This window comes from Gastrolobium bilobum, unplaced genomic scaffold (assembly GCF_033153095.1).
Source record: "Gastrolobium bilobum isolate Gb01-03AN ecotype WA unplaced genomic scaffold, APGP_CSIRO_Gbil_v1 utg16620, whole genome shotgun sequence".
In the NCBI taxonomy this organism is placed as follows: domain Eukaryota; kingdom Viridiplantae; phylum Streptophyta; class Magnoliopsida; order Fabales; family Fabaceae; genus Gastrolobium; species Gastrolobium bilobum.
The window spans coordinates 114,994-131,875 of NW_026896703.1; the positions used below are offsets into that span (position 1 = coordinate 114,994).

The window sequence follows — 16,882 nt, forward strand, 5'->3', positions numbered from 1 at the left end:
TAACTGCGCTTAATATCATAATGCGATGTTAACAAACCGGTTTTAGAACGGGGTGTTACACAATTACTCTGAACACAAATTTGTTTCAGAAAAACTTTTGTTCAAAAATAAAAAAGTGTGCTACTCCTGCATCCTTAATCAAAAAGCAAATGTACTCAGTCTTCAACAGCACAAGCCATGTCTCCGGTATTGAATGGTAAAAAAAAAAAAAAAACCTTTACTAAACGGTTCCAATTATCGTATAAAGTGAACAAATAAGCATGTGTTTATTCTTGAACTTCAGTACGTTAAGATTATATGCACTTTAAATTAAATCAAGAGTGAATACATTGTTACTCACTTTAGAGACAAGTTCCCTTTTAAAAGAATTTTGTCCTATGACATTTGGATTGCTGTTAGCCAATGCCAACCACAGTAAAGAATATTTCAATCAAAATCAGGGAAATAGCAGCCAAAATTGATTTAGTTTTTATCAGTTCAAAAGCCTATAAATTTGTAAACGGTTCTATAAATTCAGCTAATCAGATAACAATTTAATAACAATCAATTGGTTATCCAAGTCACTTGAAGCAGTTAAAACTACTGTGAAATCCATTCCCTATCACAAAAGAATTGAAGCTTCTGCCATCTATTTGTACCTTCGTTCTGTCTACTACTACCAAGATAGAAGCAAACTTGATTTTCTTCCTATACTATCTTCATCCCAATCATCAAGCGTCATTTATTTCTGGATTCCCCTAATGAGAATGATATTGTCCCAACAACTAAAATCTTGAATATGTTCTAATAATCCAGTAGAGAGGACCATGTTGTAGAATATCATACTAGCCCATCTCCATGAAAGAACCAGGTTGAAATTTATTGTGTAATGCTTTTATAGCGGATTCAATGCGAGCTTGGTCCTGTAACAAAATAAAAAAGGCTGGTCTCTAGTGGTAGAACTTACATGTGACTTATCAAAACAAAGTTTAGAATATGGAATTTTCATTGTACCTTTCCTTTGAAACATACTATAAGAGATCCATATCTGGATTTGCGGAAACACCCTTGATGTTCCAAAGAAGAAACAGTTTTTTTATATTAAAAAAAAACATGAATAATGAGTCATTTACTACTAAAAATCACTAATTCATAAACTTCATACCAATGTGAAGGTCTGGAAATTCTAGGCAAAGCTTTGAAAGAGGTGGAGCAATTTCAACCTGCAGTATAAATATCCCAATATGAAAATGAGATTGAGGCTATAGAGGGGAAGAAAATTAAAGAGAGAAGATGGCACACAAACCCTTAAATACCACCTAGAGAAAGCATGGAAAGAAAGTTAGTTTCACACAATGCGTAGTGATTCTGCTGTCTGCTGGGGTTTTGATTTCAAAACTGCCATCAACTTTCCATGCTTTCTCTGGGTACCATTAAGGAGCATTTTAGAAAGTCTTTTGCTGTGAATTTTTATTTTATTTTTTTTGGATTTCATGACCCTAATAATCCCTTTGGGGCGAGTTCAGTCCTCCGGATATCCTCACAACCCGAGCGGGGAAAGGGGCCTGCACGGGTACGTGACTAATTTTGAGTCAAGCAACATTGCAAATATCCAGTTCTGGCCCCAAAGGTTTTCTCCGCGATTCGAACCCGTTCTCTTTTGGCAGTTCATTTGTCCTGTGGCTCATATTGCCACTTAAGCTAAACTTCACGATTTTTGAAGATATTTTTCAACTTCGATATGAATTGCATCGAAGATTTAAGGGGAAAAAAAAAAGGCCTTATCATTACATCAGACTGCTAGTCATGAAATATTTGAATCCAAGAAATTTTTAACCACTGTATACATCATTTATGCTTCTGATAACATTTTTTATTTCATGAAAGTCACAAATAAAATGAAGCATACTTGCATAAATACATAACGAGTCTACCATATAGAAATATACACAAAGCTTACTTGAATTCATTATAAGTAAAATTTAAGCAACAGAAAGCATCATATTATAAGTATATAAAAGCAAAAATCTTCAAGCTGAAGGGAATAAAATCATGCCCGGTGCACAATCAGTGATAGTGGCATTGGAAATTAAATTTAACACATACATCTGAAAGATTTGTTGTCACAAGCTTTGATACATATGGTTCCAGCAATGCAAGCAGGTCAATAGATCTTGTTAATTCAATCAAACAGTCCCACTGCTTTTCTAGCTCCAACACATTTGTTGCACTAAGAATTATTACATTTTGGCACTTGATCTGCACAAAAAAGACATGAGATATCAAACATTTAACCAAAATACCTCAATCACATAATATACAACACAGAAATTGGTCAAAACAAAAAAATACAAATCAAACTTGTATAAGTTGCTCCTCAATGTGAAATTGAACTTCTGGCAAAATGAAACATGGGGAAATATAATTTTGTTGCTGAACTCCCGACACATACCAAAGGTACGGACAACTTGTTATGATGCAATAATTCAGTTATGCCCTCTGGCAGTTGAGCCATCTGAAAGGTGAAAGACAAGATGGATAAATTTCATACTATAACTGTCATCAGTCATCACAGATAAGTATATTATAAATGGCGAAATTTAATCGGAGTGTGCAAATTGGCCTATTTCACAGATACAAAACGAAGAAGCACTGGAATCACCATATAATGATGCCTTCAGATCTTTTTATTGGGATATAGGATTATGCTTCTGATAAAAAATAAATTCAGCCCCCCTCCCCCCACCCCGGGAATACGATATAATAATCCAGTAATTAAATCAATTTTTTGGTATATTCCAACCAGATAAACAGGCCACAGGTACCTGTTCTACAAGGGTTGGACCTTGTTAAAAAGTTATGATCTTGCAAATTTTGTGTGTGAGAAAATGATTGTGTTGAGATATATAGTCCCACATTGGTTGTATGAGCAACTAATATGGAGTTTATAAGGTCTTGGACACTCCCACCCTTTGAGCTAGTTTTTGGGATGGTGTATCCCAAGGTTCTTTACATGGTATCAAAGTCTCGCCGCCCCCAACTTTCTCTTGTGGCGTTTCTTAGCACAGGTAGGCTGGGCCTGTTGCATTGTCCCCTCTTCAAGCCCAATGGGCTCTCGTGTGAGGGGGCGTGTTGAGATATATAGTCCCACATTGGTTGTATGAGCAACTAATGTGGCCTTTATAACGCTTTGGGCACTCCCACCCTTTGAGCTAGCTTTTGGGATGGTGACCTCAAGGTTCTTAACAAGGTATCAGAGCGTTCGAAATCTCACCGCCTCCCACTTTTTTTGTAGTGGAATTTCCACATGTAGGTGGGCTTATATGTTGTCCACCCTTCAAGCCCAGTGGGCTCACGTGTGAGGAGGCGTGTTGAGAAATATAGTCCCACATTGGTTGTATGGGCAACTAATGTGAGGTTTATACGGTCTTGGGCACTCCCACCCTTTGAGCTAGCTTTTGGGGTGGTGTATCCCAAGGTTCTTTACATGGTATCAGAGCCTCATTAGGCTGGGCCTGTTGCATTGTCCACTCTTCAAGCCCAATGGGCTCTCGTGTGAGGGGACGTGTTGAGATATATAGTCCCATATTGGTTGTATGTGCAACTAATGTGGAGTTTATAAGGTCTTGGGCACTCCCACCCTTTGAGCTAGCTTTTGGAATGGTGTATCCCAAGGTTCTTTACAAATTGTAATTGGAGCAGAGATAAAGTTGCTCTTGTGCGATTGAAAGATTATGGGTTAGAATACAGGAAACAAGGATAAGACTGCATAGAATGATTTCTCTCTCCTACCAATAAAACAGCTGTTCAATACTTTACAAGGTTACTGTAAAACTATATTTAAAAAAATATAATATTTCTCACCTCTCTCCTTCAATTTATTAGAATAATCAAATGGTTCTCTCTTAATCACAAGATTCACAACACCATGACTTATAATTAAAAGCAAAGATAAGTTAAATAACTTGCTATTCTACAAAATAACCTCATTCTGGTCACCAGTACAGTGATCACCAATAGTATGCCTGAGATATTCTTCAAATTCTTCATCAGGAGCCTACATCAGAAACGGATAGGAAACTGATATAAGTTACTGTTATAAAATCAAAAGTAATTAATGACGAAAGGTATGCCATATACAAACAGCCCAGGTATAAAGTAAGATTGATTGCAAAAGGGTTCAGTCAAAAGCAAAGCATTGACTTCAATGAGATCTTTTCTCCATTTGTGAAAATGTCATCCATTTGAGTGGTTTTAGGCTTAGCTGCTAGCCTAGACTTAGAGATTGAGAAAATGGATGTGAGGACAACTTTTCTCCATGGTAACTTGGAAGAGGTGATTTATATAGATCAGCCAGAGGGTTTCATAGTGAAAGGAAAAAAAGACTATGTTTGCAAACTGAAAAAAAGTCTTTATGGCTTGAAGTTGAAGCAAGCACTAAGGCAATGATATAAGAAATTTGAGTCTGTTATGGGGGAGTAAAACTACCAAAAGACTAATTTTGATCATTGTGTATTCTTCCAAAATATTTCTGACGATGATTTCATTATTTTGTTGCTCTATGTTGATTATTGGTAGAATTTTTTCTAGAATTGGAACATTGAAGAAGCAATTGAGTGAGTACTTCGCTATGAAGGATTTAGGGCCAGAAAAAAAAAAAATCTTGGCATTTGAATTCATCGAGAGAGAAATGAGAAAAAGTTGTACTTGTCACAGGAGTAATACATCAAGAAGGTTTTTGATAGATTCAGTATGAGCAATGGTAAAGTGGTTAGTACGCCTTTTGCTAACCACTTAAGTTAAGTGCTCAACATAGCCCTTCTAGTGAATAAGGAGAAGGAAGATATGGCTAGAGTGCCATGTGCCTCAGCAGTAGGAAGTTTGATGTATGCTATGGTTTAACACCAGACTAGACATAGCCCATGAAGTTGGCGTTGTTAGCAAGTTCCTTTCTAATCCAAAAAAGAAGCATTGGAAAACGGTTAAGTGGATTATGAGGTATCTTCATGGCACTTCCAATTTGAGTCTCAGATTTGGGAATGGCAAGCTGGAGCTTATTGGTTACACGGATTCAGATATGGCAGGTCATATGGATACTCGCAAGTCTACTTTGGGGTATATGGTTACATTTGCACGAGGTCCCGTTTCTTGGCAATCAAGATTACAAAAGTGCATTGCACTTTCTACATCAGAGGCAGAGTTCATTACAGCAACCGAAGCTTGTAAAGAGTTGCTATGGATGAAGAAATTTCTGAGAGAATTTGGTTTCACTCAAAAGAGATATGTCTTACTTTGTGACAACCAAAGTGCCATACACCTGGCCAAGAACTCTACCTTCTATCAAAGATCCAAACATATTGATGCAAGGTATCATTGGATAAGAGATGTGCTAGAAGCCAAAGAAGTAGAGTTTGAGAAAGTGCACACCAGTGACAATGATTCGGATATGATGACAAAGGCATCTCCTAGAGAGAAGTTTGAATTTTGTTGGCTTGTTGCCGACATGGGTTCCACTTGATGATTGATACTAAGTCAGTTAAGTCAGCAGAAGCTTGACTAAAGTCAAATTTCATCCTTCAAGAAAGTCGGTCATACTACTTAACAACCAATAAATATGTGCAGGTGGATGCGGCATATCTTGGAAACGGTTATAATAACATTAAAATGAATAAGACAACAATTGAATGAAGCAACTCACCAAACGAACACCAAAAGCTTTTGCAACACCTGCTAAGGTCACATCTGAATGCAGCGGACCTACACCTCCATATATAAATACCTACAAGAACAAGGATAAATGAATAACCTGAGCTATCATTTGTCAAGAAATGTAATGCAAAGGACCTTCTAAGCAAATTAGTATTTACCATATCACTTGTAGATTTCTGTCTCTCAACTTCTTCTGCCACGGAATCTATCTGTATTAAAGATGCATGTCATGAACCAAAAAATCGTAATATGAGGTGCGCAAAGCTTAAATAAGAGTTTGAATATGATTTGTTATCTGCTGGTTCATAACAGTTGATATACGCTCAGTTAGGATTTTTTCAGAAATGAACTCACATTGTTGTGGACAACAGAAAGTTGTAATAGAGACCAACCAATGGAATGAAGCTTCCTAGACAACGAAGGTCCCAACTGATCCTCAACAATGCCAAACCTGAGCTATGGAACAGAGGAAAGGAAAAGGGGAGCATCACCAAAAACAGTTGAGAATAGGACCATAGAATTAATCAAGTGCAGTGCACTTCACAGCATGACTTAATTGCTGAAATTAATCTCCATGTCATTTTCATTTAATTTATTCTGTCCGCAAATGATTACTGAAATTAATTTCCATGTCATTTATTTCACATTTTAATAAATAATTTTACAAAGTTATAAAAAAATTAATAAAAGAGGTAACTTGAACTTCCAACACACATATCACACAGGCTTATAAATAATAGTTTCAACATTATCTGTAAGGCTAAATATATCAAGATTCAATATATAATATGGATACTTTGATAGGAAATTGCAAATAAAGATGATATTAACACGAATAACTTAATGAAACTGCAAGTCATTCAGCATACAATCAGGAAGTTCAGAAATAGGATAAACCATTTCATATTGAGACTCCAAAGCTCGAAAACCGGGTAAATAATCCAAATGTTTAATAAGTTGTGAAACCTCCCAATGGTAAATTATAACGCAAAAGACATTAGTTCATAAAGGATGCAATTTCCAATATAGCCCACATAATCCAATTATCCAAGCGATAAACAAGGTACTTACAGAATCTCATCTCCCACAGCAATGACCGATGCTGTGAGCATACTGTTGTGCAAATCCAAGTTACTCAAGCCATTGTTATCAGCAGGAAGTTGACCACAAGTAGAAGATAACTTTTTAACCCTTCCTGCCCTCTCTAATCTTCCATCAGCAAGCAAATATGCAGGTTTGAATTTATTGGAAGAATTGCTAATGCATAATAATGAATTGGGAACCGTGTCATATATGCTCCCAATTGAAGTATAACTGCAGAAATATAGAAATAATCATACACCAGATTTCTTGAATGAACACAAGCAAGTAGAACTTAATGTGAACTATGAAGGACCAGTAATTAAATGTTGCATCAGAGATACCATTGAGGTTATTCGGTTGAGTTATTTTATTCTGATAAAAAAAAAAATGGGCATGCAAATATGTTCAATCCAAGTTAAGGTTCAGCAGATCTACAGAATATTACCCTTGATCATAAAGACTGCAATATTTCACCTTGCAAGTTAAAAGGAAGGCCCACACATCTCTGCCATAAAAAAGTATAAGCCTGTCAGACCATCAAATTTGTTCTAGATTGAAATTAAATGAAGCAATTTACATTATTAAATTTGAAAGGCATAACATAAACAATCATGGAAAGAAAAACAATGTATTTCCATAAACAATCATGGAAAGAAAAACAATGTATTTCCTATTAAGAGTGCAATCAAATTAACACGCCTAGTGAATGAAGGGAACCAAATAATTTCCGCAATTTATTTAGCTACTTTGTAAAGAGGAGGTGTGAACAATTGACAGAGTTTTAGGGGAACACGAATTTAAAATTGAAGAATGCAGTAAAAAAATTTACCCTTTGAAAAAATTCTGACTACTGAAATTATAAAAAAAAAAAAAAAAAAAAAAAGACAGAGCAAGTTTTAAAAACTAAAATAAATAAAAATTTAGTTGTGATGCATCAACCAGCTATCGTTTGGCTTTTACTAATGATTTCCAGTTTTCTCAGTCTATTCAATTACAAGGTTAAACAAATACGTAAGCCATAACTTTATGCATCTAAGGACAGGATTAAACCAGAAATGCAGCTATGGCATTTTTCAAAAGGATGTGTTTAGATAGATAATTTGTGGTTGAAAGGGGGGGCTAAGAAATATATTTGGAAATAGGGTTGCGGCACTGCTCACACAACTCATAATCATAGGTTTTTTACCTCTGCTAACTACTTTAGGGACAATTAGCATCTTGTCCAACAAATAGAACACGTAAATGTGAAATTTATTTATTATCATTGGAAGAGTTCTTGGATAAGTTAGCACCAATATTTATGTATTTAAAAGAGAACTATATTTCTTCAGATCTTTATCATTTTTCGCAGTTAACCTGGTCAGATAAAACTCTAAAATAAATAGAGCAGGCACCAGATATAACTTCAGGTTATGATTCATTTCAACAAAAAGTAGTATGGAGAAACAGATATAACAAAGAAGTGAACCTGTATGACCAATCTAAAATGGGATTCACTCTCATAAAAGGTGGCCACCCAGGTGAACTTGGGGAGAATTGTTCTTGGCCAACCTGCAAGGTTGGAGCATACGTGTATGAATAGAAGTATCCAATATTCCAATTTTCATTAAACAACATGCAGTTTGGAAGAAAATTCACCGTTAAAAGAAAGGTATCTCATTTTAATTTTCATAAAACAACATTGAGTTTGGAAGAATAGCAGGTCACAAAACATGTATTGTCAAAAAACAGTCATCTCATGGTTAAGAAACAAGGATACCGCGGTAGGATCCCCAATTCGAACTCCAAGGAAAATAGCTCGAATTGGCTTATCCTTCAGCAAAGCCTCCAAGCCGGACTTGAAATCTGAGCGAATAATGTCAATTTGCAAACCATAGCTGCTCAAGCAAGATAATTAGTTAGTTGCTGCATCCTTCAGTGAGAACAAGCCTCAAAGTTTAAAATTATAAAAGAATTCAGAAAGAAAGGAGGAAAAAACATTTTTCCACGTTATCTAAACTGTGGTGACAATGAAGAATTAATTTAAATGTAAAAAGGTGTAAGAATTTTCACTCACGTGGCAGCTGCATCATACGTAAATGAGTTGATCTCTGCAAAAGCACAAGGACTCTCAAAATATATTGTTCGAATAGGAAAATCTTTTAGATTCTCATTGGCACTATTATCCCCCCTTTTATGCAAGAAATAGCCAGCCCTGAGTAGGTGCAACAAAACCTACAAGCCAAAGCTCAATGTTGCCATCAATGACCTTGAAGATACATACAGATACTAAAAGATTACACTCTGTTAAAACTTACCGTTGAATCCTTTCCACCATTAAAACTGAAGGCAACCTCCTCAATACTGTAGGAAAGAAATACATTTAATACATTTTTCCATAGATTGTAAATTCTTCTATATCATTCTTTCCAATTTATTTTCCTTGACTTTCCCCCTTTCTTCAGTTAAAACAAAGGCAATTGAGTTTGAGAAAACTGATAATCAGTTCATAAACTAAGATGTATATACAATTTGCATTTATAATTAATACAGGCATGACAATTAGAGCAAATGAAACAACAAAAATACCCCAAAAAGTAGGGAAAATCACTTTGCTAAAGATCTATGATCTTCTGCAGTCACTTGTTGAGAAATAGTGCTCCTAGGAAACATCAAAAGTGGTTAAGTTGTCTATAATAGATTGCCACTCAAAAAACAATGACAAATAGCCGCTCATAATGTCTTTCTTCAAAAACCAACACATTAATCTCAGCATAAAAGCAGTTTCTATTTTTCAGCCAATAGCACCATTAGTATAACACAGTTGAGGACTCCAACAACTTAGACCTAGTGAAACTTCATTTACAGGCTTCCTCATTTACATCTTTGTTCCAAGGGAATTTTCTGCAGTTATCTTCAACAAATCCAAACATATCTGGAAGGCATTGTAAGGATCAGAGTAACCACACACACAATCAAAAAGTAGAAAAAGGAGAGAAGAGTACGAGACACGATTTACCTTGATCTAGGAAGTCTATCACCATATTCTCCTCACCGCACTCATTACAAGAACTCAACTACAAGAGAATATAAATAGGCTCAGAAAACCCTAAGCCGCAACAACTATTCATGGACTTAATCCCAAACTACTAAACAAAGGGAATTACAAAGAAACCCGAGGCCCAAAGTGTACAATGCCTTTATAAGCACGAGGGCGCTACCCCCTGCACCCCCCTTTGAGGCGACCATTGGCTTTATCTGTGTCAGGGGGACATGAGTCGTCGACTAGATGCAAAGTAAGAGTCATATTAAACAAGCATTGCCTTGCCTTTAAAGCAGCAAACATATTGTTTTGAACTGGTGGTTTGGGCCCTTTATGCAGCACAATACAACTCACTGGACAAAATGTCCCGATCACCGATATCCTCTTAATTCACCCATATAACAACCTCCATCGATCCTTGCATGGTGCACATCCAAGCAATATTCACCTGAAACCACTCACTCATCACACACTCCAGAATATTCTCTATAACCTCCTATATATGCAATACTCGCGCCCTAGGATATGGACCTTCAACCTTTTACTTTATTCGGCCTCTTGCGAACACTAGCTAGAGCATTAAAAACACAACCACCTTTTTTCCACCACACCACCCCATTTTCCACCCTAACACACGACAAGGCACCCACTTAAGCACCTTGACCAAACACAAAGAAACTAGATTCAATCAGTATCCGGTCATTCCATCTCAAACTGTAAAGTAATTGAACTTGTATGGGCCATAGGTGGCAGTTCAGGTCGACACGACTCGATACAATATGACATGAATTCGACACGAACACGACTTACTTATTTTGCGAGTTGACTCAACACGACATGAATAACCCGCAAACTTATAGTGTATCGCTTATTACGCGGGTTGACACGATACAACATGACATAAATAACTATCAAACACAAATTGTGTTAGTTATTATGTGAGTTGACACAACATGATAAGACACGAATAACCTATTTATGACACGACACAACACGAATGACCTGTAAGAAAATTAATACGGGTCAATTTCGGATATGCCGGTTGACACGCTACACAACACAAAATTTTTCTGGTCAGTTTTTGAAAATGGGTGGGCCCGAACACAAACGAATTTTTTGTATCGTGTTCGTGTCGTGCAAGCAGGTCGTGTTGAAAATTGCCACCCCCATATGGGGGTAGGAAGATTGAAGTATATCAATGTAACATTGACTCGGTAATGCAATAGTATGAACTATAACTCAGTGGAGGTCACTGTGAAGGTCCCGTCTCACGCAAGCTGAGAATCAAGGAGCAGGTGTTTGAACAAGGTTATGGCTAGTGAAGAGTGATTTCAGCTGAGTAACAACAAGGTGAGCAATGGTTAAGAAGATGATCTCTCACAGGATGAATGTAGTTATATATAGTGAATGGAAAGGTTAAGCATGAGAAGTGTGAGGCCATAACCGTTTTCAGCCTAGTGGGTCCTATTGACGTGTGAGGCTGTGTGACTCCTCACAGTCATGTATGCGTTGGAGTGAGCGGGAAATCAGGTGTAAATGGACCATTTGTCCTTTGATGAGTTATTGGGTTGAGCCTGCCAGACTGTCCAATCATTTGGGGCTGAACAAATATCATTCAAATAGATCTGTTGAGATATATAAAATCATTAATGTAGCCTCACCCAATAGCTTAAGCTTTTGGGTTGAATTCGTTCTTTACATGGTATCAGAGCCTTGTGTCCCGGGTTCAAACCTCGCTGTCCCCCACTTTCTCTTGTGGAATTTCTTAGCACAGGTAGGCTGAGCCTGTTGCATCATCCACTCTTCAAGCCCAATGGGCTCTTGTGTGAGGGGGCATATTGAGATATATAATCCCACATTGGTTGTATGAGTAACTAATGTGGAGTTTATGAAACTTTGGGCATTCCTACCCTTTGAGCTAGCTTTTGGGGTGGTGTATCCCAAGGTTCTTTACAAGATCCAACATAACATTCTTTTTCCTCCTCCAATTCACACAAAGCAACAGAAAACTGAAAAATGAATTCGATTCCACATGCATTAAAGATTCAAAGGAGTTCATGCAAAGGTTTAAGACAGCAAAATATCCCACAAAAGTAGATAAAGACCAACTTACGAATACAAAGCCAAAGCTCTCTGAATAACATAGACAGCATTGATGTACTTGGTCTGGAGTCTTCGATCGTCACACTCTCTAATTGCTTTGTCGATCTCCATGTTACCCTGGCACCCTGCACACACAAAAATATAAGAAGAATGAACAAAAATAAATAAATAAATGAATTTGAAACCATGTCAAATGGGGTATATAAAAATTGCAAATTTATGTCGTTTTCCACAAACCCAACCTGGGTTTCGTCAAAAAGATTTTGCTTTCGAATTGGAAAGGGTATTGTGATGTGAGCAAGGAATTATCTGTAGTGTACCTAAAAGTGAAGTGCATTAAATGAAGGATTGTTATATCATTCAGGAATAGCTGCTTGTGTGTTTGGCGAAGGTGAGCTGAATGGTTAACCTTTTTTTCATTTATTTTTTTCTTAAAATCAAATGAATCTGTAAGAGATAATCATAATTTAATTTGGAACAATAGTTGGATAAGAAATTTAATGGCACAGGTGGTTATCAGAGCAACAGAGACCATTTGATTATGAAAATATAAATAGTCCTATTTAATTATTTCATAAATGATAGATTTGATACTTTTTAATTATATTAAAAAAAAATTAAATTCTCTTTTGTTTTCTTTTTTAAAACAAATTCTCACCCAATCATGCACTAAGAATATTTGCCCCCCTAAACATGCACTAAGTTTTAGCATTAAAGAATATTCGTAAAGGATTCTCAACTATTTTGAGGATTTTCTTCTTTCACGGAAACGTTACTCTTTTTTCCCCCACGTAATTTCAGAATAATGAACTTGACGAAGAAAACTAAGAGAGATAAAAGAGAAATAATAATGATGATGATAATGTTACATATGGAGAAAATTGTGTGAAAATAGCATAACTCTTTCAGTGTTAATTTGATTTATTTAAGGGATTAATGTTTTTCATATTATAAGAGATAATTTTATTTCTTAATATACATAAAAAAGTGTGGATGCATTTTTTTTTTTTCTTCATGAATCCTACACACTTTTATGTGTGTAGATGATGAAATTATCTCCTCCACACTTTTAAACTAGAGATTTAAAAGTTTATACGATTTCGGCTTGGACATGGATGGAACCTCCTCTTTCACACTAAATTCAATATATAATCATTTGAATACGGTAAGCTGCAACTTGTTTTTCCCCAAAAATAGGTCAACATCTCCATTGGCAAATTATTTGCTAATAACTCCAAAAAGTTTTGGATAGGATAATAAACTGATTAATGGATGTGCATTATTAGAATGAGCGTGTTATGTTGGGAGTAAAAAAGTAGCCTTCATCCTGATTATTGATCCAGAGAAAATGAATGGCCATTGCAAGAAGATCGAATGAAAGACCACTAATCAATTTAAATTTAGTTTTTTTAAGTGCTTTTTCCCTGCGATCAGTTTGTGTAACATTTCTATTTTCAGGAACCACCTTGGTAGGTATCTGAATATCAGCATCTCAAGAAAAGTCATCTGTTGATGATACTAACTCTGAGCAGCCTTGGAACTCCCCATCAGCAAATAAGCTTTCATTCTCTTTGCAATCATACTTCACATGATCTTGAGAAACCGTTTGGTCATATTCAGATGTTGGGTTCCACTCAATATTGCCTGAGGATAGACTCCTGAACCTTGTAATCTGTTTCTCAGAACAACCCAAAGTCATATTCCAACCCAAAACTTTCTCGAATTAATCTATATCAAACACCATTTTTGATGCACTGATAACATGGTCAAAAGATTTCAGTCCCATATTAATGTCTCTGAGCATCATCTCAGTGGCTTTGGCTGCTGGGTGAGACTTGTCGCCTGCCAGAAACTTGTGAAGAGCTCCATTCATTTCCACATAGCTCCAACCAGGTGGCTTCTGAATGCCAACATTATTTATTGCTTTTCTCACACTTGCAGCTTCGTCACGCTGATTTATGTCACTTAGCATATTAGATAGCATCACATAATGGGCTCCATGATCATTCTCCATCGCAAGAAGCTCTAGGCTAGCAAGTTTAGCCAATGCTATATCTCCATATACCTTGCAAGAACTTAACAATGCTCTCCATATCACAGCATTGGCCTTAAATGGCATGTTCAGAATTAAATGATATGCTTCATTCAGATGGCCAGCCCTTCCGAGAAGGTCAACCATGCAGCCATAATGCTCCATTTGAGGATCGATACCATAAACAGTCAACATGGATTCAAACAGCTTCTTGCCATCATCAACTAAACCACTATGACCACAAGCACATAAAAGTGCTACAAATGTGACCTCATCCGGTCCTAATCCTACTAACCCCATTTCTTCAAATAAAGCTATAGCGTATTCACCAAGGCCATGATGAGCAAGACCAGAGATAAGGGAATTATAGAGAAAAGTAGATTTTAGATCATTACTTGTTTTACTGAATATATCCAAAGCAGTATCTATGCTTCCACACTTAGCATACATATCAACAACAGCACAAGTGAATCCCCCGTTTTTACCACAAGGCCAATTCTCAGCAGCATACTTGTGGTGAATCCTTCTTCCTAACTCAAGGGCACCTAGTCGCGCACACGCAGAAAGAGCAGCAACTACAGCATACTCGTCTGGTTTTATACCCAAACCCTCCAACTGTACAAACAGATCCAATGCTTCCTGAAAATATCCAGCATGAGAGTAACCATTAATCATGGCTGTCCACAAAACTACATCCTTTTCATCGATTTGGTCAAACAATCTTCTAGCAACCTCAACTTCTCCGCGCGAAGCATATGCACTCAATACAGAAGTCCAAGCAGCAACAGCACTCTTGTCAGTTCTCAACCGACTCACAACTCTCTCTGCCGTCTCCAAGCACCCACATTTTGCATACATATCAACAAGCGCGTTCATCAACAAAACATTGGAACCTAAACAACCCAATTTCCTGTACACCAAGCTATGCACCTGCTTCCCAATGCTACGATCCTCCAAAGATGAACAAGCAGACAACAAAGCAACTAGCGTATACTCATCAGGCTGAATGCAAAACCCCCTCATCTCCCTAAAAACCCGCAGAGAACAACGAGCACGACCAGCATGCACAAACCCATTAATCATCGTGTTAAAGGAAACGCAATCTCTAACAGGAGTTTGTTCAAACACCTTGCACGCATTGTGGGCATCCCTGAAAACCCAATAAAAATGCAAGAGAGCATTCACAACATAGATATCCGACTCAAACCCACTTTTCGTAACGTGGCAATGAACCTGAAGACCGAGTTTAAGACGCGATAATTTGGCACACGACTTGAGGAGTAAGGGGAAGGTTAAGGTATCAGGGGATGCAGAGGAAGAGAGCATTGACTTGTAGATAGAAATGGCATGTTGGGGCGCGTGGCTGAGAGAGTAGGCCCTGATCATGGCATTGAACAAGCCCTTTGAAGAAGCCATAGCCAAAAAGGACATGAGTCCAGTCACCACCATTTGAGCATGGATTTGGAGGGTTTGTTGCACGCTTTTGCATGATGCTAAGAATTCTTTCAGCGATTCATTTCTTGATAATAATACTATATGGTTCCTCATCCTCATCGTAGCATAACTGGTTCAAAGTTGCTTTGCTCCTCAACGGGATCAATAATATTATTGGCTGCACAAACAATGAAGGTTATCAAGTATATATAATTTTAGATTTCTTGGTCCCTTCATCGAATAATCAACTAAACCCGAATAATCTGATTGGAATTCTGTGTGATTAATGTGAAAGGCGCTAATCAAATATATGGGTTATGATATAAGTTATGTCATCTTAAGAAAGAAATAGACAAAAAAAAAATAAAAATTATGGGAGAGAGAAAGTGGATGATTTTTTTAATTTAAATTTTAAATAATTTTTTTTATTTTGTGTCTATTCCTCTCTTAAAATTATGTCATTTAAAATGACAAACACTTTTCCCCAAATATATATATACATTTGTTGTGTATGACTTAAAATCCTTATTTTATATCAGATTTATTGATTTTCGTCTATTTAATGATTGTTATTTATTTAAAATTAATAGTTAATTAATTGATATAATTTAATAAATTATAATCGTTAGATAAAAAAAAAATCAATCGTTAAGATAGAGAGTAAAACTTCAAACCTTATACCGGAGTCAAAATATCTCTTCATATATATATGGGAAAAACATATATCTTTTTAAAGGATATAATTTTGTATCCTTTTAGATCTTAACTGTTGATTTCCGTCCATCAACGGTTATAATTTATTGGGCCAAATTTATTATTAATTAATTAATAATTTTAATCCAATAAATTATAACCGTTGATAGACAGAAATCACCGGTTAGGATCTAAAAGGATATAAGTTTATATCCTTTAAAAGGATAGATGTTATTCCCTATATATATATATATATGGGGAAAACGTTTGTCCTTTTTAAAGAATATAATTTTGTGTCATTTTAGATCCTAACCGTTAATTTATGTCAATTACCCGTTAGGATTTATTGAGTCAAATTTATTAATTAATTATTAATTAGCAATAAAATTCAATAAATCTTAACTGTTAATTGACAGAAATCAACGGTTAAGATCTAAAATAACACAAAGTTATATCCTTTAAAATGACAAATATTTTTCAATGTATATATATATATATATATATATATATATATATATATATATATGCGAAAAATATTTGTGTTTTAAAAGGAAGTAAGTTGTGTCATTTTAGTTTTTTACTCTATGTACTCCCGATAGTACATAGTTATAAAATGAAAAGTTACATTAAAAGGACACAACTTATATTCTTTTAAGGGGATATGTTTATTCTACCTACTATTTTTTCACCCACCTTTGCCTACTACCCTCCAACATAGTTAAATCAGAATCTTAACTAACATTTATCTTTCTCTCTCTTCTTGAGATTCTGATCTAACGATGTTGGAGAGTGGTAGACAAAGGTAGGCAGAAAAAATGATACGTATA

General features: G+C 36.0%; 2 protein-coding genes across 5 annotated transcripts; both read right to left on the minus strand.

Moving 5' to 3' along the window:
• Positions 1 to 505: 505 nt before the first annotated feature.
• LOC133301527 (uncharacterized) lies at positions 506 to 12,324 on the minus strand. Of its 4 annotated transcripts, none has more exons than XM_061501167.1 (17): positions 12,217 to 12,324; positions 11,907 to 12,021; positions 9,069 to 9,114; positions 8,828 to 8,985; positions 8,531 to 8,648; positions 8,240 to 8,322; positions 7,217 to 7,276; positions 6,760 to 7,002; positions 6,043 to 6,139; positions 5,847 to 5,897; positions 5,678 to 5,758; positions 3,965 to 4,036; positions 2,432 to 2,494; positions 2,086 to 2,238; positions 1,145 to 1,202; positions 994 to 1,046; positions 506 to 902 (listed from the first exon to the last, which is right to left on the minus strand). In XM_061501167.1, the coding sequence occupies exons 2-17, from the start codon at positions 12,005 to 12,007 to the stop codon at positions 825 to 827; spliced, it is 1,515 nt and encodes a 504-aa protein (XP_061357151.1). In that variant the 5' UTR covers positions 12,008 to 12,021; positions 12,217 to 12,324; the 3' UTR covers positions 506 to 824. The 4 variants fall into 4 exon arrangements, with proteins under 4 accessions (XP_061357151.1, XP_061357150.1, XP_061357153.1 ...); XM_061501166.1 differs by having other exon boundaries at positions 12,139 to 12,217; XM_061501169.1 differs by lacking the exon at positions 9,069 to 9,114 and having other exon boundaries at positions 8,828 to 8,861.
• Positions 12,325 to 13,379: 1,055 nt separating this feature from the next.
• On the minus strand, positions 13,380 to 15,506 carry LOC133301535 (pentatricopeptide repeat-containing protein At2g22410, mitochondrial-like). Its single transcript, XM_061501182.1, has one exon. It carries the CDS (start codon positions 15,480 to 15,482, stop codon positions 13,620 to 13,622), a length of 1,863 nt encoding a protein of 620 aa, XP_061357166.1. The 5' UTR covers positions 15,483 to 15,506; the 3' UTR covers positions 13,380 to 13,619.
• Positions 15,507 to 16,882: the final 1,376 nt, after the last annotated feature.

What these genes read in the sequence shown, in the direction of transcription:
- LOC133301527 (XM_061501167.1), bottom strand. Translation starts at nt 12,007, where the DNA reads ATGGAGATCGACAAAGCAATTAGAGAGTGTGACGATCGAAGACTCCAG. An exon ending in AGAGCTTTGGCTTTGTATTC is followed by an intron (nt 9,115 to 11,906) that starts GTAAGTTGGTCT and finishes TCTTTCCTACAG; the next exon opens with TATTGAGGAGGTTGCCTTCA. An exon ending in ATTTCCAGACCTTCACATTG is followed by an intron (nt 1,047 to 1,144) that starts GTATGAAGTTTA and finishes TGGAACATCAAG; the next exon opens with GGTGTTTCCGCAAATCCAGA.
- LOC133301535 (XM_061501182.1), bottom strand. Translation starts at nt 15,482, where the DNA reads ATGAGGATGAGGAACCATATAGTATTATTATCAAGAAATGAATCGCTG.